At 40.0% G+C, this 21515-nt stretch overlaps 1 protein-coding gene across 10 annotated transcripts in view; it reads right to left on the bottom strand.

Annotated features, from left to right (window-relative positions):
- The window catches only part of CSNK1G1 (casein kinase 1 gamma 1), a 147227-nt gene that overhangs the window by 11263 nt on the left and 114449 nt on the right, over positions 1-21515 (bottom strand). For 8 of the 10 annotated variants that reach the window (XM_060151648.1, XM_060151655.1, XM_060151627.1 and 5 more), the window contains 6 exons: positions 20620-20705; positions 18633-18717; positions 18215-18363; positions 17465-17569; positions 7150-7260; positions 2627-2733 (listed from right to left, as the gene is read on the bottom strand). In XM_060151648.1, the coding sequence (XP_060007631.1) occupies positions 2627-2733; positions 7150-7260; positions 17465-17569; positions 18215-18363; positions 18633-18717; positions 20620-20705 (643 nt within the window). Of the gene's footprint in view, positions 1-2626; positions 2734-7149; positions 7261-12436; positions 12558-17464; positions 17570-18214; positions 18364-18632; positions 18718-20619; positions 20706-21515 lie in introns of those variants that run through there. The other 2 variants (XM_060151663.1, XM_060151669.1) reach the window with 2 other exon arrangements.

Below are 21515 nucleotides of genomic sequence, written 5' to 3' on the forward strand. Positions count from 1 at the left end.
CAGCCAAAAAGCTTTGCCTTGCCTCACTACCCTTCCAATCACCCTTAAACAAGTACATGTGTCCTATATCTAGAGAAAAGGGTAAGTTAGACGTTTATTTTGTTTACAGAACAAAAAACGGGACCCTGTTATTTCTCTCCTCCTTTACACGAAACAAGCTGGCTGAGGAACCCAAAATCAAAAGCTGGGAAGTGAAGGTTTCCACACTGTTTCCCCAGTACTCTAGCTCAATCTTAATGTAGGCAACAGCCCCCTTTTTCCCACAAGCAGGCTGCATGGACAAATGGCATCACAGCTGTGTGCAATGAGGAGCTGTGTGGGATGCCCTGTGCTTCTCTTAGCTGTGACTTCTTCCCATGAAAGTGATCAAGCAGATGGACACATGGCTCCCCCGCCCCCAACCAATACATAGAAGGGCCAAGAAGAAAAACACACGGCTGTGCCCTGACGGTTCCCTGGACAAGATGGATTGGTAGCTCATGAAACCACTGGGGGAAATGCCACACAAAATGTCCTAAGCCATGAGCTTTTGGATGACAACTGGTCAAATACGGCTGCTCCCCTCTGGTTTCCACGTCTTTCAGAAGGCTCACACGTGGCACAGCGGTCTTTGCTGAATGGGGAGACTTTAAATTCTCTTTACATCTAGAATTTAGATTATACCAGAACAGAACACACCAGATTGAAATCTGTGTGTGTGACTGGTCCCCTATCTTATACACAGAACACAAACACCACACTTACATACACAATTAGTGTACACATTTACCAAAATGAAATGAGATAAATGGGTTCAAAGATAATTCTGTATAGGGCATATTATAAGACTAAAGCCCAATTCAATCCTGGTACTCAAAGTATAGTATGAAATCCAGAGCTCAACTTTTGGCCTTCAAAGTAATAGCCGCAACGGTGAATTGGGAGTGAGGTGGGGATGGGAACGGGCGCAGCCATCTTTCAAGCCCAGACAATGTTTGGATCAGACCACAAACATTGCCATCAGACCCAGTACAGTGGTTCCCAACCTCAGTGACATATTTGAATCACCGGAACTTTAAAAACTCCTGATGCTCAGGCCACATCCGTGATAACTTAAACCAGAATCTCTGGAGCCAGGATTCAGGCATTTGTATTTTCTAACATGCCCCAGGAGACTCCAAAGTGCAGCCAAGGTTGAGAACTCAGAGGGTAGGAGTACCACACTGTTTATGTGGGAGAATGAAGTTTTGTCATGGAAACTGAAAAACTGTGAGAACCATTAAAACTTCCCAAGCCCCTGAGAATAGGGAGCATGTTTCCTTTTACTAAAAATGGTCTCCTCCTGGCATTGACCCCCCCACTCCCTTGTCCTCCTTACGTATTAGGGCCTTACATTAACCAGGAGAGGAGCATCTGAAGCTGCCTACAGTCAGTAGGAACTCAACAAGAGAGAGTCCAAGTCACCCTCGGTTGCTTTTTATCTACTGGGTAGGAATCCTCAAGTCCTGGCTTTTAAAGGAAACGACCTCTGGAAAGGGAAGTGAGCTCATCTAATAGATGGGCAGCAGAGCAGAGGAGTGGGCAGGGGGACAACCATGAAAAGTTGTATCTGGAAGAACGCAGATCTTGACTAGCCTCTACCTTTTACTGAGGCATAAGCATGTTCTGGTTTGTACTTAGGCTAGTTGGGGGCTCAAGAGATCACTTAAGGCACAATATCACTATAAATATGTTGCCTGCTTCTGAAAGCAAGATACTGGGATAGCCTGGATGTTCTCAAAGGGTTTATAAGAAAAGTCATCGCGTCAGGTGTGGCAGCAGTCACTGATGGTGAAGGACTTCCCTCTCCCTGCCTCATGTTGCCTTGGAGTTTAAATCTGGACCTGAATTTGGGGTGGGGCAAAAAGGGAAAGAAGTGATAGAAATGCTGCTTTTGCCGCAGAATCAGCCGTTATTTCACCTTCTACCCCATTTTCTAAGAGTTTAAACACAGACCATGCAGAGAGCACCAAGGGGCTGGTGGTAGGGGCAGGGCAAGACATTAACATGCAAGAGAAGCAGAAAAGGGAGTGGGGTAACCTCTTCACCCTCTTGGGATTAGTGTAATTTCCTCTCCATCCCAAGACTCTTTCATTCAACAGGTGCAGAGACTATTTTTCTTGACTGACTTATCTGAGTCTCTCTGAATTCAGAATCATTTAAGTGAGAACAAAAGGGTTCTGAGACCCCTGTCTAGGACTATAGATGCAAAGTGGTTAGCCAAGAACCAGAAATCAGATGCTGTTCAGCATGGCCCATGGCTTAGACAAGTAGATTTCTCTCTGTGTGCCTTAAGGAGCAAGAGGCTCCAGGGCCCCAAGAGGCTCAGGACTGCTATCTGCTGTAGCTCTCATACCAGGATTCTTTTAGTTCATTATGTCTTTTCATCCACGTGGACTAAAAATGTGACTGACTTCTCAGAAATCACAGCTAAAGAAGGGCAGCAGCAGCCTTAAGGTACCATGCAAAAAATAAAATGGCCAAAGGAAGAAAGCTGTGGGCACAAGCATGAGGTATCCAGTCTGAAATGAGCAGCACACGAGAGGAAGAGACAGAGAAAAGGCTTTTCAACCTATAACTCAAGAGCCCCCTTGAAAGATGAACGTACTTAGCTTCCTCCACTACCTCCACCTCGGCGTGAGCTGTGATTGGTGCATTGGAGTGGGCTCCCGTAGGGTCATCGACATTCAGCTCTCCATTGGTTGAGCTAACCACCTGAAACAGAAGGACAGAGTGTGACTGACACCGCGGTAATTGGAGCCTCCTGCCAGTGCCACAGAGGGTCACTAAGGGAGATCTGGTCTCTAGCTTAGGTGACAGCCAGGCAGTGTTTGGAATGTTTGTTTTCCTGGGTTGGGGGGCTAAATGTCCTAACTTAGGGAATGTTCCCAGACCCGTATCATGTGAGAACACAAAACTCAATGATTTAATTATATAATGATGATAACTTTCATACTGAATGCCTACTCTGTGTTAGGAACTCTGCTACATTGTGTTGTGTGTGTGTGTATATCAATTTAATCCTCACAAAAATCGTAAAAAAATTTTGGTCATATTACTGTCTTTAATTCTATTCCTCTCAGTTTATTATGCTATAATTATATACAGACTCAGTGATGATGTTAAAAAAAATTCTAAAAAGGAAATCAATAGTGAGCATCAAAAACTATAAGCAATCACACTTTCCTTCAGAAATTTCTTCATGGCTTTGGACCACCGGAAGTTACTCAATTAAGACTGCCATATCCTCTCTGGTGAGACGGCAGACAGTAAGGAAACACTTTCCCTTGGAAGACCAGTCTTATTTCAACAACCTTTATTTCAGGTTCACTGTCATCCCATTTCTCACTGACGGTCCCCGAATTGTAACTGAAGGCTCTCACTCCTGTCATCTGGTTAGGTGGAACTGATCAGGCTTCTCCTGCTTGTGCAGCTGCTTCTGTCACCTGCTTTCATTTCCAGCACATGATTCCTGTTTATGTGGGTGCTGGGAAGTGGGAAAAGGGACCTCGCTGGACAAACTACTCTGCTGTTAAAAGGCTGAAACATGGGAGAGAACAACAAAATAGGATAAATGGTTCAGATACCATACGCCCTCGGGTAAGTAACTTTTCATCTATATGAGACTGCTGCTTACAGACTGATGTGAGAATTATACAAGAAAATGCATGAGACAGTGTGTGGTACAACAGCTGGTACACAGTAATGGAGGCAGCACAGTGCAGCAGATGAGAAATGGGCTCTGGATTTACTCAGCCCTGGCTCTGAGCCCTAGCTCCACCACTTACTTGCTGTGGGTCCTTGGGCAAGATCTCACTCTTTCTGTGCCTGAGCTTCCTAATCTGTAAAACGGGCAAACAATGCTGCTTACCTAACTGGGTTACTGTGCAGACCATCCACAGAAAGTGCTTAGCCCAGTGCCATGGTCCACGGTAATGGCTCAATAAACGTTCATAGTACTGTTATTCTCCCTCCATAAATGTTTACTCTAATCTCCCTCTAGATCTGGGGTCCTCATTAGCAGTTAATTTGCAAAAATTTCCTGCACACTTACAAAGAGGAAGGTGGAAGGAAATGTTTAGTATAAGGAGTCTTTGAGGAAAGGGTAGACAAGGTGAATACTACTTACCAGAAGTCTATACCCACCATTATTTCTAAACCAGAACTATTTATTACTCTTATTAATTATACAAGCTTTAAAAAAATTAACACAATGCTGTACAGTTAGTCAAGGAAACATACAATATTAAACTTGGACTTAACCCAGGGGAGACCCAAGTTTCTGCTAGTGATCAAATTTAGCATCTCTGATCAATGGAACAACCTAACTTTATTTGTCTCCTGACATGATATGATGAATACTACATAACATTATCTACATAGTATTCTTGCCAAAAAAAAAAAAGTTTTATCTGAATCTAAGTATGATGGAAAAAAACCAGACAAATCCAAAATGCAGGACATTCTATATGACAACAAGCCTGGATTCTTCAAAAAAGACATGCCTCAAAAATCTTTTTTTTTTTTAAACAGAGATGGCTGTTATAGATTTTAAAAGATTAAGAGACTAAGAGATTGAAGAAGACAACAGGCATAACAACCGAATACAATGCAAGAACCCTGATTAGATCCTGAACACTATAAAATTAATTTTGGAGACAACTGGGGGAAATGTGATATGACTGTCCATTAGCTATTATGGAATTATTAATGTTCTTAGATATGACAATGGTGTTGTTGGTTACATGAGAGAATGGCTTCATTCTTAGGAGATTCAGGCTGAAGTATTTTGGGATAAAATGTACTTACAAATAGTTTAGAAAACATACCCCTCCCGAGTTAAGGCAAATATGGCAAAAGTCAATCATTTGTTAATCTAGGTTAAGGATACACACAGGCTCACTGCACACCTCCCGCCCCGCCCCAGCCCTTTGCTGTAGATTTAAAAATTTCAAAATGAAAAGTTGAGAAGAGAATGTTTACAGACTGGAGAAACCACAGCCTGTCATGCTAATGTTGTCCTGTTAATTTCCTCAGCCTATATATGCTTCTTGTGGGCACATTCTGGCTGCACACTAGTGATAATGATGGTAAATTCATTCTGTGAGCACAAGGGCTAAAGGAGAAATCACAGTAAGTTTTTTAGTAGACAATTCAGACACTAGACAAGATGTTAAATAAAATGTCTTGGCCTCTACTGATGTGAACAAAGCAATAGTAAGCATCACCACTGTGAATTACTTGGTGACTTTGGGTCACGGCACTTGCTTATAGTGTTTTGCATGTCTCATACTCTCTAATTTCTCCTTACTATGTTGCTGCTTGACCCACAAGCAATGTCCTTGAGCAATCTAAGGAAGAAGAGGTTATCCCCATTTTACAGACTAGACATCTTGTCTGTATCCATGAGTATCTGGTCTCAAACAAATCAGGCACAAATGGTAACCTTACCACCAGCTGTCTAACCTAGAATATACTTGGGAATCAATGGCAACTAATCTGGGTCTCTAGAGCATCCACTTAATTATTTCAGGTTGAAGGTACAGTTCGTCAAACCACTGAACAGTTGCCTAGATGAACAGTGGAACAAAAACCTAATGTAGGTGACCCAAGAGCTGGATTCCAGGCCTAGCTCTACCATCAACATTCTCTTTGAGCCCTGGTTTTTAATTCTGTAAGATTAGGCCGATAACCACCTTCGTCCTATTTACCTTGTAATTACTATGGTAGTTAAATAGAATGATGTTTAGGAAAAAAAGCAATTTGAAAAACTGTAAAGAACCTAACGAATGTAACAAATTATTAGTATTTGAAACTATCATTTTTATACTTTTCCATTTATTATTTTAGAATAACTTAATTAAAAAGTAAGCGTTATTTGTATATCTGGAATACTGACAATTTATTTTGCTGCAATCACTATTAATTTCTTTTTTTCTTTTTTTTTTTTTTTGCGGTACGCGGGCCTCTCACTGTTGCGGCCTCTCCTGTTGCGGAGCACAGGCTCCGGACGCGCAGGCGCAGCGGCCATGGCTCACGGGCCCAGCCGCTCCGCAGCATGTGGGATCTTCCCGGACCGGGGCACGAACCCGTGTCCCCTGCATCGGCAGGCGGACTCTCAACCACTGCGCCACCAGGGAAGCCTGTTTTCTCCATTCTTATATGGATTTATACCTTAAAAAAAAAAAATCTCCTTATTTTTTTAGTGCTGTTTCAGAAGTGGGTGTGTTCAATCCATCATTTTTACCTGTGAGATGTTCCTATGAGATCATTTTTGGTTTAGAGGACAAAACTGTCTCCTAACTTCCTGTGAATAACACAATCTTCAGTGAGTCACTCCATGTAAAGGCATATCCTAAACAATCAGCCTATCAAGATGTGTTTCTATGTGAAAAAGGCTTGCGTATCCCTTTATAAGAATTTACACTTGGTAGCTCTGGGTTCACCTGTGTGCCCCAACTGGTGGTGTCACTTACCACTATGAGAAAAATATTCAGGTAAAGATTATTAAAATAGTGACATATATGAAAAATTAAGAGATGCAAGGTGTTCTTAAGTACAAGAGAGAACAGAGATTCAAAACAGTCCAAATGAAATCAGAAATAATTCTCTAAGACCACACTTATTCTAGGGAGAAAAAAAGAAATAGCCCAACTTCTTGGGTTCCCACTCATAAACGGTTGAGTTGGACCAATGAACAATCTCACCTTACGTACTAGGGCATATATCATCATGGAATGAGCTACATATGCAGTCCTCTATCGCGAAAATACTTATTTTAAATATTTCTTTGCAGTTCCCAGACTTGACACTAACAGACTTCTACCTTGACGTTATTTTATGGTCTATCATGAGTGGATCAAGGCTGTAGGATTAGTTTAACCAGGAATCAGTATCAGAAGTCATATAGATATTTCTTAGTCAATGACAACTACCCAGAATCATCTCAACAAGTGAGTCTTACAAGTCCACCTAGGTAGAAAATCAGCACAGAGATACTCAGTTCACTATAAAAGCAGCTCAACCTTGCTGTAAGTTTCCATTCTAAAGGAACTTGGGTTTCAGAAGCAAGCCAACATTCTACCAGCTAAGCTGGGAGGGCCATGAAAAGGCAATAAAGGCCGTAAGTACCTGCACTGATCCCCCATGGCGGTCTGCAGCCAAGTGAGACGTCAGGTACGAGGTATTGGTCTGCCGGCTGGGCTGGATTTCCCACTCTCCTCGGCGCTCTGACGATGCAGTCTGCTCAGGCATTAGGAAGCATGAGAGCAAGATACGGAAGGAAAGGTGAAGCAACAGCAAGCAATATCAAAATCAAGTACATTAGTGTCCCTAAGGGTTTTGTTTTTGTTTTGGATTTTGAACAACTGCTGCAAAGCGCTGAGAAAAAGATAGCTTGGCTACATTCATTTCAGCCTAATGAGCCAACATGTAATTGTCTCTAGCATACCATCCTTGCCTAGACACAGAAAAACAATGATCACCAAAAGAGGAGGTTAAAAAAAATAAAAACTATCAAAAGCTGGAATCACCTTTCAGCTTCCATATTAGTAAAATTTCAGTAGCCACTAAGCAGACCCAATTTAGAAAGTTAGGATTGTTGGACAAAGGAATAATCATACTTACAAGTCATTTCACTAATTAACTATCTATCTAAATAGACCGTAGTCAATATAGAAAATTCCCAGCATTAGGAATCAAGGTAATACGCCTTTTCCTTGAATAGGGAGCCCACTACCCTCAACATAAACTTCCAGAAGACTTTCAACTACGATAAAATGAGCAGTAGCTGGAATATGCTTTCTTACCTAAAAGGATGAACAAAGTATCTCTTCAAAAGCAGGTTCACAGGTCAAGAATATGAAAAGATGGGGGGAAATAAGGCTACAATGTTTTTCAGATTCCTCTAGCTAACAGCCTCTAGTCTGGAATTAGAAAAAGTTTAGATAAGACTACTACGAACTATTTTCTTCTATAAAGCAAAAGGCAGATCTTTTCCCAGCAAAAGGAGGGCTTGCAATTCAAAACCTCGTTGGGTTCTGCTTTCACCTTTGCTGTCATTCAGGCTCTCTTCATTCCTTCTTTACCTGTTTTTTAGATCTCACACTATTCTGATCTTGCTCCTATGTGATATTTGTTCTGAAGAATCTGTTTAGGTGCCTCTTCCCCTGTGCCAGATGGCTGAGGAGGTGTTAACATCATGATGCTCAGCTGTAACAGTCCTAAGGCTCTACAAAAATGAAAAATGAGGTGTTGGAGAGGCAGCAATGAGGGATTAGTAAGTCAAATTTTAACTGCTGCTGATATAAACAGCAGCAGGGGTTGGGACGTGATATTGCTGCTCTGCATGAAAACCAGTAAGGATGCTATAAATATTAGAAATGTTCACAGCTATAAATGTTGTATTCTATAAAAAAGAAAAGGAAGACCGAAGTAGTAGTAATTTGAGGCTCCATTTCACTCACCCCCTTCTGTAACTCATTGACAAGAGTTGTTTAAAGCTCATCTATAAATCATCAGAAAGGCTTTTCCCATTCAAAAAAAGCATCGTACACCAGCTACAACTTACTCATCTTCTTTAAGTAATGGAATATGAGGTGACATGGGTAACAGCACTATAAAAGATCCTGGCCACGTTTTCTGATATTCCTCAGGGAATGAGCATATTCTGTAAGAAGGCAACTGTATTAACTTGCTTGCTATATACTCTTACAAAAGAGGAGTTTAGTTTTATACTGTCACATTTGAGAGAATCAAAGCTACTCAAAATATCTCCCCACCCCAATTAATTCTGCCGAGAAGTTCAGTTTAGAAGTTCAAAAAATTTCGTTTTCCCAAAATAAGACTGTGGTTTATAACATAATCATAACTATTTTATAAACCAACATCCATATCTCAGAGCACTTAATCTCATTTATTCTCACTACTGGAGATTTGAGAATATATCTGTTCTTCTAATATTATGAGTAATATCTATAACTAATATCTATTAGTGATAGCCTCTTCAGTTCTCTCTAGGACTTTAGGAGTTTTTTGTAATATTTAAGTAGACTGTTTAAGCTCCTAAACTACTACATAGAATTGTCTGTTCTCAAAAAATTTAAATGCTTAAAAAATATCCAGACATTTATAAGTCATTTGCTGCCGTTTTGAGTTCCATGATACATGTTCAGTGCAATTACTTCTCTCATGAACGCTCTCTGTTTTGCATTTGTTTTTAGGGCAGATGAAACGTATGTAAAACACTCATATGCTTTTAAGCTTAACAAAACCCTGGACAGCTGGATCAGCTATTATTTCTATTTTTACTGAAATACATGTCAGAAGTCTGATTTGATGCTACTGTCTGATTCCCTGGGCTGTGTATTTGTTTATATTAATTCTAGCTAAATAGGTAATTGTTGGAATAATTAACATTTTTGTCTAAATGAAAATAGCAAGACATTTTTTCAAAGGCCCAGAAGTTACACTCCATCTCCATCCTCAATGCAATGTTCTATTTATCTTTTGAGGAAAGAAAAACAATGCTAGCATTCCAGATTGCTTCATAAATGCTTGCACTGTGACAAGTGAAGAACACATGGCACCATTCTACTGCTCTCCAACGCCTTCTGTATCCACTGAAAGCAACAAAACCAAGGGACAGACCTGAACCTGGGGTTGTTGGTTTATTACTTTGGGAACTACTTTCACCATAATACTAAACTCTATGGCTATTCTTTTCTGGAATTTAAGGGCCTGGACTGGTATCTAGAGGTTGATGTAGGAGAAGTGTTCATCTGCCAGTTTTAGAAAGCAACTGAGTGCCTAGAAACTAAATGAAACCAAGGAATGTTCACAACTACAGAATTCTGCTAGTCTACCTGTTCCTGAAAGGTACTCTAGGCAATGCTGTATACACAGAGGTTATGATTAGGCATAATCAGCACAGGAGCCAGTTATACCAAGCAAACCAGCAGAGGAGATCGGCATGTAGACCCTTCATTCTTAAAAATCATTCATGCAACATGTCTATCTAAAAAGCAATCAGGAGCGTCCATGGGTAGAAGAGTCATTCAACAAAACCAATCTCTCTGCATTACTTGAAAGGCAAAGGTCCAAATGGAGTGTGTAAATCCCCAAAGGCAGGAGCAGGAATCTCAAGTAGTGGGAATTCCTTGGGATAATGCTTTAAAATCTTCAGCTGTGATTGCATCACCTGCGTGGAAATGCTTAGTTTACTATCTAGTAGGTGAATGTGGAAATCAAAAAAGCAGCAACCTAGCAGAACATAAATCAAAGGCAAAGCTACAAAAAATAGTTAAGGGAAAACATAGAAGCCTAGTGTAAAAAGTCAAAACCACCACATGTGCCTAGGGCAGAGGAAGCAAGTCTCTCCCAGCAATCATTTGGCAGCGATTCACAGTCAGACAGAGAACGACACTAACAGGAGGGCAAGAAAATACAGTCTGAAAACACCTCAGATAACCAGTTCCATCTATGGCTTGAAAATTCTCTCAAATTTTTATTGGAGATAAAGCTACTTTTCTGAAGCAGAAGGCAGGCAAATATCTTCCTCCTGTTGTAACAAACAGATCACCAAATCCTACTCTTTATGTAAAGTTATTTTGAAAAATTAATGTTGATTGTATCTATAAAATGGATTTTATCCATTTTACTTCATGGCTCTTAAAATATTTTAAAAGTTGCCATCTATACAGAACATTTGGGCCTCTCATGTCAGTCTTCTAGGCCTCCTTATATAATTACAGTCTTCAACTGTAATTAACAAGAATAGAGACTGAATAGTACCAAAAGGTTAGTAATAAATACACTTGACTACATTCTGTCTTACCACACTTCCAAGATTAAACAAAATTTTAATATAGTATATTAAGTACACTATATTATGTGTTAGACCTCAGGTATGAAATGAAAAAAAGTTGGTAAAGTTATTAAAGTGTATACTTTAACAAAATCAAAAACTCCTCCATTAAGCTCATGAAATAGAACCCATTTTCCTCTGCCAGACAGGGACTGTTACGTGCAATCTGTCAGGTGTACCAATAGTGAGTTCCTGTTTTCTACAAACTTGATCAAATATCAGCGATATTTGAAAATCACTGATAAGAACCTGGAAGGATTATTTCCAAGCCCAATACTATATAGGCCCACAGAGACAGCAGCATCAATTCTGCGAAGCTCTGAAAAAAAAATCGCAGGAACCACCCTAGAGGTTTGAAATTCTCTACTCAAATCTTGCCCTATTCTTACTCAAAATGGCATAAGACACCTCCCCTATGGAATGATGATTTATCTAGGTAAGATTACTTTGGAATCACCTCCTACAAGGAGGTGCCTCAGAATACAGGGTATATGCTGATATACAAAATACTGAACAATGCATACAGACAGAGGAAGAAAACTTTTAATATGGAATAGAGAATCAGGAGCAGAGGTGAGCAGCAAAGACTAGGTCAAAGAGTGGGAGAAGCTAAGAAAAGGACTGCACTTCCGTTTTGCACTTGCTTGTTGCAATATCCCCCTTGGAATTAAGGTCCCAGAAATGAGGAGGGACAGCTCATTCTGCACTGAGCTCTGTGCTGGAGCGGGGCAGGGTGAGTGTGCAATCTCCACACCTGAGCTCCTGCTAGACAGCAGGCAGCAAGTCAGGAAATCACACACGGGTCAGAAGTAGGCAAGTGATCGCTGAGCAAACTCATCTGCTCCTTAAACTAGCAAACTCTGAACCTCGCTGAAAACAAAGAAGTACTCTGTAAAAGGAAGGGAATGGAAAATTCATCAGCTTTTTTTTTTTTTTTTAAGGCTACTGGACTTAAATCTAATCCCTTGGAGCCTAGACACAAACAGAATAAATCTGAACTACTCTTTTATTGGGACATATCTTCTTCAGAACTCAATATGACATTCTTTCCCTTAAACATATGCTGGTCCTATAAAAATGAATAAGTAATATTTGAGGATTCAATATTATCAGGGGTAGGATACCATGACTGGTAGAATTTAATAATTCTCGATGGCCAATATGACTCTTTCCAACCTCAAAACAGATCTGTTCTCCCTAACCTTTTAGGTCAAGTACCCCTTCTTCAAATGCCCACAGAAAATCTACCAAATAAAAGGGGTCTATGGGAGAAAAGAGAAACTATCAAAACTGCTGAACCACAGTAGTATATATTTGTGTAGCATCTACCTGAGTAAGGATTGTCACAAGCTAGAGGTTCTGAAAGGAAGTGTATTGCTGCATGCACGTGCTAATCAATGCAATATGCTATATATATATATAAATTTATATATATTTTGTTGTGTGTCGAACAAACACACTGCATAAGACCTTCGACAGTACTGCACTTTAATATGAGCTATCTGGATAGTGGCAGGACTTACTTCCTGATCGAATTTGATCAGCGAATGCAAGGGAAGCTTTGCCGGGTAGAAATAGGAAGAACTAGTAGAGTTTTCATCGTCTTCCTGATGAATGGTAATGCAGAATTCTTTAAGAGGAACCTGAGTCATGGCAAGATTGACCATCTTTGGAACTGGGAAAGGACAAATACCAAGGGTAAAATGACAGAAAAGACTAACCCGTTGGGATCCTTTTGAGTGGATCTAGCTTTTAGGAACATTTATTCTACCCAAACTCATGACTGAATTACAGTTCTCTAGCTGGGTAAATTAATGTTCAAAGAAATTGATCTTAAGCACCTGGTATTAAAATACCAGACAGATTCAATATAGGTGAGTTTAAATGCAGTTCTCTGGCCACCATGTTTGGGCTCTAGTACTGTATCTAGGAACCAAATGATACTCAATTCAATTCAGTATGCTGGTCAGTCGACCAGCAAAGCAAACTTTCCCTGAAAAATCCCATCATGATGGAGGAGAACTAATACAATCTCCTGAACTTGCTTTGCAGCAAGATCCTGCTGTGTTTTTTCAAACCCTTCCCTTTGAGCAGACAATCCAGCCCTACTCTGGCTGCCAAACAAGGCAGGATGGCTCTTTGTGGAAATAGAAAAAACAAGTAGGAAGAAAAGTTTAAAATTTACTTTTCTTGGAAGGTTAAATAAAAATCTATCTATATTTTTTAAAGGGGAGGTGGATAGAGGGAAACATCTTGAAATTACAGTATTAGTTTATTCCTTATTAATTAATTAATTAATTTTTTTGGCTGTGTTGGGTCTTCGTTTCTGCGCGAGGGCTTTCTCTAGTTGTGGCAAGCGGGGGCCAGTCTTCATCGCGGTGCACGGGCCTCTCACTAGCACAGGCTCCAGACGTGCAGGCTCAGTAGTTGTGGCTCACGGGCCTAGTTGCTCTGCGGCATGTGAGATCGTCCCAGACCAGGGCTCGAACCTGTGTCCCCTGCATTGGCAGGCAGACTCTCAACCATTGCGCCACCAGGGAAGCCCAAAAATCTATATTTTAAACAAATATCTGATTTCATCTAAACTCCTCATTTGACAGATTCATTCATTCATCATTCAAACAATTATTTACTGAGTGCCTACTATTCCAGACATTCTTTCAGGGGTTAGGGATACAGCAGTGAACAAAACAACAAAAATCTCTGCCCTTACAAGGCTTACATTTGTGGAAGCTGAGGCCCCCAAAAGCTTAAGTGTCCTGCAGCCTAAGGCTTGGGATAAGCTAAAACCAAGTTCTGAGCTCCTCATCCTTCTCCTCTATCACACAATTGATGGGCAGATTTATTCAGAATAAGTAGGCTCTTCAAGCATTATCATCAATGTCATCTCCAAAGAGCTCTCAGGTTTTGAGAGTCGTCCTCTGCCTGCCAGCCATCTTCAGCTGAAGCTCACAGCAACAGCTTTGACCCATCCTTCTCCCTCAACCCTGCCATACATGTGAGCTCCCAATTCTGATAGATTATATCCCTGTATCATTTTTCAATTTTATTTCATTCTCACCACTACAGTCCATATGCACCCCCTTTACCTCTCAAGGGAACTCACTGTCTTATTGGTCTCCATGCTGGCTGCCAGGTTACTACCACCTTCTATGCTGAAAGATTTCTAAAGCAAAGTTTTGATCTTATCACCCCTCTGTTCAAATACCTTTAGTACCTATTCCCTACTGAAATTAAGCACTAACTCTCCAGTAGCCCAGCATTTCAGGAGCTTTATCGAATGGCTCCAACCTATTTTCCTAGCCTTGTCTCCTTTATTCACAGAATATATTTTAGCAAAATGCAACTAGATAACTTGCTGTTGCTCATATTTCCTTTTTGCTTGGAATGCCTCTTTCATTTCCACCCAATTCTTCCAAGAGCATTTCAAATGCAGCTTCTTTCATGAAATTCTTTGTCATGCTCAGATTAGATGAAAAGTCTCCTTCCAGTCCCTAAAGATTGTGATTTGGGATGCTTATCTGTTCTGCCTTGTGTTATAAGTTATCTGGCCACCTGGCTTATCTGCTTGTCAGTTCTTTGAGGACAAGGACTCCCTACTTATCTTGGTATCTCCAGGACATACTTTCACATAGCAAGTCCTTAGCTAGATTTACCGAGTCAAAATTGCTGAAGAAAGGTTAGCTGTCCCTAAAGTTAATACCTTTCAATCTCTCTCAAGGAGAGATTTTAGTGTCTTCTTTGGCTGATTTCAAAACTTGCAAAGAATTAATCTTAAAAAAAAAAAAAAAAGCATAAGGAAAAAACCCTGAAGGTGGAACCAAAGCAATGAGACCACAGACTAAGACACAGTGTAAAGGCTGAAAAGACACTAGAAATCCATTTACCCACAGTGCACAGTACAGAAAGAATTCTACCCAGTTAGAATTCAGAATCCTGCTGGAAAGGAGGTATAAAATTTGCACTGATGTGGGGAATTTCAATCCCTTAGCAGCCATGGGATACTAAAAACCCTAAAAGAAAAAAAAAAAATCAAACACGCTTTTAAGACTCAAGTCTTCACAAAGAAGCTTACTGCCTTGTAGATGAGATTTCCTAATTACATACCCGGGTTTAATGACTTTTCACTTGAAAGTACACTGAAATTCACTGTACTTTTACTCAGATACTAGGTATGACCTCATTTTCCACCCTGGAAATCTAGGTTTTCAACCATCTCTTTTCCCCATACCTTTAAAATTCACTCAAAACAGCAACATTGATTATGAATTCACTGAAGCAGAAAAGACAAGGGAAACTAAAGGAAACACATATTTTAGTTTTCAAATATTCTAAAACTATTTGAATATTTATTCAAATAAATATTGAATTATTTGAATAAGTATTCAATATTTATGATGGGCAGGTATGTTATGATTTCACTGACTACTTAAATTATTTTTTTATTTCTTTCATACCTTTACTATTTAAATGTATATTTCATTATAAGGTAACATAACTCCATTATAGAATAGTTTGTAGGGGCTCCCCTGGTGGTGCAGTGGTTGACAGTCCGCCTGCCGATGCAGGGGACACGGGTTCGTGCCCCGGGCTGGGAAGATCCCACATGCCGCGGTGCGGCTGGGCCCGTGAGCCATGGTCGCTGAGCCTGCGCGTCCTGAGCCTGTGCTCTGCAACGGGAGAGGCCACAACAGTGAGAGGCCTGCGTACCGCGGGAAAAAAAAAAAAAAAAAGAATAGTTTGGAAAAATATTACCCACAATACTACAACTTCCAACACTACTTCTGTTAATATTTTGGCATTATCTCCTCCCATTGACTTTCTCATTTTCCCTTCCCCTTCAGAAAAATTATGAGGTGTTTCTAATTTTGTATTGTGATTTCTTTACTAGACAACCATAAACATTTTCAGGTTGCTACAAGTTTTCCTAAATATTATTTTAAGTGGCTAGATAATATTCCACTGAATAAATGCATTACAATTCATTTTATTATAACCCAGTTTGATAAAAAATTTGAGCGGATCCATAACCATTCCCTTATAATTGGATAAGTGGATCATTTCTAAAACTTTGCTAGAAATAGCACCGTGACAGTTTAATGCACATAAGTAAATCTGTATCTTGGATTGTTTTATTGTGATTGTTTTATTATGATTCCAAGAAGTAAAATTATTCTATCAGAGAGGATTGTAACTTTATCAAATTACTTTCTAGAGAATTTGTAACAATTTGCAAAGACAAGAGCAATGCATGAGAATGTCATTTGAACTGCGCACTCTACACTTTTTAAAAGGGGGGTAGGGGAGAACGACTGAAGTCAACAGTACTCTGCTGTCAAATCACAAGTCAGTCAAAACAGAATCATTAGCCAAGTACTCTGATTAAAGTATGTAACTCTGGACCCAATTAGGGGTCATAGTTTGCTAAACCCCATCTTTTTGCCTACCTACTCTCTCTTTTATCTACTCTCTAATATATAGATTTCCTTCCTTCACATATTTTTTTCTTCCCCAACATGCCACACATACATGCCAAAAGTATGTACTCACTGGTGAGTCTATCTATATTTGTGTACATACTTTACTGTATGTATGTGTGTGTGTGTATACCTAAATATACTACTTTTTTGTTTGTTTTTGTTTTAGAGGGGGCAACTGGATTCTATATTCTATTTTTAACCTATGTACTTTCACATGTACATCTGTGAGATAAGTGTTTTTTGCATTTTATTGTAAAAATGTCTGTGAGGTCAGGGATGAGCGGGGAACAAGCTAATTTGATATGATTATGTGTGTGTGTGTTATCTGTTTATTATTCTTTGCTTCTTTATCTATTGAGGTACTCATTTTCCTCTTAGCAATATATAGGGTAATGAGGATTAAAACTGTCATATTTACTTCCCAATCAGTTACCCCTTTCTTTAAACGTTGTCAAATTTGTTGATTTTTTTTTTTGGCAGGGGAGGGGGTGGTGTTTGCCTCCTCTGTCTTTAGGTTGAGAGAAGCCTCTCATCCAAACCACTAGCTTCCCAAACCATGATCACTGAAGGATGGATGACACAGCCTTCTCTGGAATGGCCTAAAGCAAAGCTGAATCTTCACTACAGGTCCAGATCCTGGCCAGCTATAAAGTTAATCTGGATATAGGGACAGAGGTGGGGTGGAGATGCCAGTCCATGCCTATGTCAGCTGGAAGTCCAAATTACCCACCTTTCTTAATCAGCAAGGGAAAACCGGCATGGGTGAGAGCTCTACTCTGGACTGCAGATGAGACCCAAAGTGGGCTACCCTGTCCATCCAGTGTGTTTTTGGGCCTGTGGCAGACTGTCCCTTTCAGCCAACAGATTTTGACAGGCCCAGCTTCTCTAGAGTAGATGCTTCATGTAAGACACCTGGCCACATCTCAGTGCTATTACACAACCCTGAGGGATGCTGGAATGCCGCACCACAACAGTGAGTAACGCTAAGCCCTTTGTGTTTAATTTCAGTATATACGCTTAAGTGGAGAAGCTGAAGAATTTGGATTTTAATATTAGCCATGAAGAAGGGGGATTTCTGAAACAATGAAGGTCCAACACATACCTGATTTCGTAGAGGCTGCTGTGATGGCCGATCCCTGTGTGTGTGGCTTTCTCGAGTTATTGCAGATGCACCAGAATCTACATGAACTGACCCTACTGGAGTAGGCTGAAAAAATACATAACAAAAAGTCAAATGGGGAAAACAGGTCCAACTTAATGCCTCCGCAAAGGACAGCATCATTCTAATTCTAACAGAACAGTAGTAATTATTATCACTGTTATTATTACACCAAGGCCAGTTTCAAGTCTTCTTGCCTTTTCAGTTTGCTTATCTGCAAAAGGGAGACAGTTTGGTCCTCAATAGTTCATTGGAGAGTAGCTTGCCTTCGAAAAGAAAAATAACATCCTACAGTGATGACTGTTAGTATGCTCTAAGGCCCTGTGAACCCAAGGCCAGAAGAAAAAATTCAGAAGTTTCCTCTGGAGCTGGGCTCCACCCGACAGAAATCAAGTACCTTAATAGCTTATGTAGCACCAGCTCCTGGATCATTCAAAGAAAACTTCTTAAAAACTGACTTAAATTCTGATATCTTAGGACACAGTGGTCATAATCTTAAAAACACAGTTAGTAACTCCTTTATTACTCTAGTGAGAGTGACCCCTGGCATCACCCTGAAAAGACTGGCAAATGGAACGTCTACAGTCAAAGGAATGTTGTTTTTTTTTCCCCCATAGATTTAAGCAGAAAGTCTGGCAACGGTAGTGAGACAGTGCTGGTCTGAGGTGAGGAGGTTAAAAAGAAGATACTTACAATAGGCCGCCCGACCCAATCATAGGCGTAGTCAAAGGTGTAGCCTTTCCTTTCAAAGAGGTCTGTGAAGAGCGTCCGTAAATACTCATAGTCAGGTTTTTCAAAGAAGTCTAATCGCCTGACATATCGCAGGTAGGTTGCCATCTCCTCTGTTAGGAAAGAGGTTAAAGGCCATGATCATTAGCTGAATGCTTCTCATGGGGAGAAGCTTTGGGCCAGGCAAGGAATATCTGTACAGACTATTTGACACTGATGTTTTCTTTATGGACCAAATCAAAGTGATAAGACCTATCTTGATTTAAATAACAATAAAAGGAAACGTAAATTTTCTGGAGAGTATCTAGAAATACTAAGATATGGTCTCCACCTCCTTCAAAGCTTCAGTCACACTGGCTGGAGTGTCCTTTCAGCATCCTACCTGGAAAGTTTTCACAGAGAGCTTCAATGGGAGTATTCCTTTTGGTGTCACCAATTTTTTGATATCTTTCTTTTAATGTATCAGCCTGTAGAGAAGAAAGAGAGAAAGTTAGTTGGAAAGAGGTGTTAAGTATGGGAGGTCCAATATGTTTCGGGACATAATGACTGTTTCACTCAAACTGGCAGGATTTGTTAGATAGTCTCAATTTTTTTCTAATACTAACAAACAAGAAATGTAGTAGAGATGATATATTTAGATATGTACAAAACATCTGTTCTGGAAAGTTTTACTTGCAAATACATTTAGTAGTCTCAGATAAATACCACCAAATGTAATGAGATGAGAGGCTAAGATAAGAAAATAAATTCAAAATTATAACAGCTTAGTAATGACCCATGGCCACTAGGGTTCAAAAGTTATTCAACCTTCTCATCCTTAGATCAGCTCTAGATAAGATTAAAAACACTGCTAATCCAAATGGGGGCAAACAGACAGATGGCTCCACAACATATTTATGGTGAAGTTGAATAGAAAAAGAACAAGATGTAAGAAAACTGCCTTTCTGAGAACCTGCTGTATAAAAAATAAATTAATTAAATTAAATTAAAACAAAAACAAAAAACAACTGCCTTTCCACAATGTGCTTCCAGAGGGAAAAATGTTAACTATGATACAGGCATGGCTAACAGACAGGTTTGCTATATGTCAGTGGCTCAAAGTAGCCAAGGCTGGTTTGCTCAAGACTGTAGACAGAGGGCTCCTGGAGCATGGACCAATAATGTGGTCTCAAGGGATTCTCATGAGGCTCTGCCTAGCCTGCTGCACCAGGCTTTAAGCAATTATGTTTTGAAGTATACTGGAGGAGTTTTAAATCTACAACTACCACTAAAATGATTCATGGATCATGAGAAAGTTTCAAGCAATTAATAATATACAAATGCATTATTTGGCTGTATAATGAGCAAACAGGATGTGAAACTCTATTTGACAGCTGTCAATATCAATGAGAAGGTATATGTGACTAGGAGAAGACCATGGAGGAGATGTTAGGAGAGGAATTTAACGGGAAAGAAATAAAATCTTCCCAAAGGGAAGGGATAAAAGCCTCACTTTTCAGGACAATGTCCAAGAAAGCACAGCAAAACGAATCATTCTGCCCTTCGGGAGGGAAGGGGTATAGTAGTACCCAAAGCTACCAATTAAGTTTCCTTCCATACTAACATGTTGAAATAAATCACAACTCAAAAATGTCTTGCATTTAACTATCTAATGGGACGTAGAATGGGTTAGAAGCTCACCATTTCCTAGTCTAACCGCCAGAGGCACAGAGTAATCATTACAATGGTTGTAACTATAATTAATAGGTAACTTCGACACAAATGCACTGTATTGACACCTACCTAAGGAAGGCTATTTAAACTACACATTTTACAAGGAACAGCTATTTTATGCAAAGGCATTTATTCAATTAAACACTTGAACAGCAATGTTAAACCTGGATTTTCATTTTAGTTCAGGTGGGTCCTTAGCCTATATAGGAAGAACAAGTATTTCCCAGTTCCCCTTAGGGGCACACCTAGTCCTGCTGGCCTTGCTGGTAAAATGTGTAGCAGCTGCTATCATCAATTTGTTCCAGAAATTCCCCAACACCCTGGGAACAATATGCCTGCTACATAATGTTAGTGAAGGAGGCATACTGACACAGAGAGAAAAGCAGCACTGCCAAGGCTGGGAGGGAATGAGGGAAGAGACTATGGAAAACTCGAAAATAAGGAAGAAGGATCAGAAGGGGAAGAAGACAAACGTGGGCAAAACAGAGCTTCCAAAGCCCAGGTGAGCATTTACATTATAGACTAATGTCGTTCCTGCCTGTCATCCCTGTAGCCAATCTTCCCCTTTGTGCTTCCTACAGACATCAAGTAAGCAACCCCTTCATTATCAACAGAGTATTTAAACAAAGCCCTCCACTGAGCACTTCCAAGGATACCTTGAGTCCTTGCCAGGGTAGGCTGCCTCGAAGGAAATACATGAACATATGGCCTAAGGCTTCCAAATCATCCCGCCGGCTTTGCTCTAAAAAGGAAGACAGATGACACATTATGTTTGCAGTTATTAAAGCAGAAAGGGGTTCAAAACCAAGTAATCCCTTCAGAAACCCGTCTGCTCTGCAAAGGCTCTGCTTACTAATTCTTTGTATATCTAAATCAGGGATAGTATTTTAGATCAAAACCAGAAACAACGTGTACTTCCTTTGCCTCGATCTGCTACTGGCAAGTAAATATCAAGTGAAAAGAGCAAATCCTAAACTAAAACCAAGTCCAAATCACCAAATGGTGAGTAACCACCCCTCACTCTATGCCGTCACCTTCCTGAAAGTAAGATAATTTAAACAAAATGTTATTTCTAGTACATGGGCTACAATTACTCTTTGGTTACCATCACGAAAAGTGAGCAGCAGATTGAGTAGCTGAGGCTGTTAAGAGAGTCCATTCTGGCTAGGCCCGCAAAGACACAAGCTGCAGAATGCCTAGCATACATGCCTAGTGCTTGTTATTCATCATAAAAATTAACACTTAAAATTTAGTTTAATGTAAACCCACATCAGGGCACAATCCTCAGCTCCATCCCATTTGTACCATGTCCCATAGCCACCTAAAGAAAAATTTAAAGTTTATTACTAAGGTGCCCTTTGTGGGCACATAAAACAATATCCCTGCATTCAGAGAGCTTATCATGTAAAACAAGTTGCTGGATTTTTCTTTCTTTTCTTTAAATCGGGAAGATAAGGATGGTAAAGAACTGCAGAATAGTTAATAAAAAATTGTAACTACATCTCAGAAAACATCTTATACATTCTTTGGCTGTCAGACAATAGAAGTAGTA

This window comes from Lagenorhynchus albirostris, chromosome 1 (genome assembly GCF_949774975.1).
Source record: "Lagenorhynchus albirostris chromosome 1, mLagAlb1.1, whole genome shotgun sequence".
Taxonomy (NCBI): Eukaryota; Metazoa; Chordata; class Mammalia; order Artiodactyla; family Delphinidae; genus Lagenorhynchus; species Lagenorhynchus albirostris.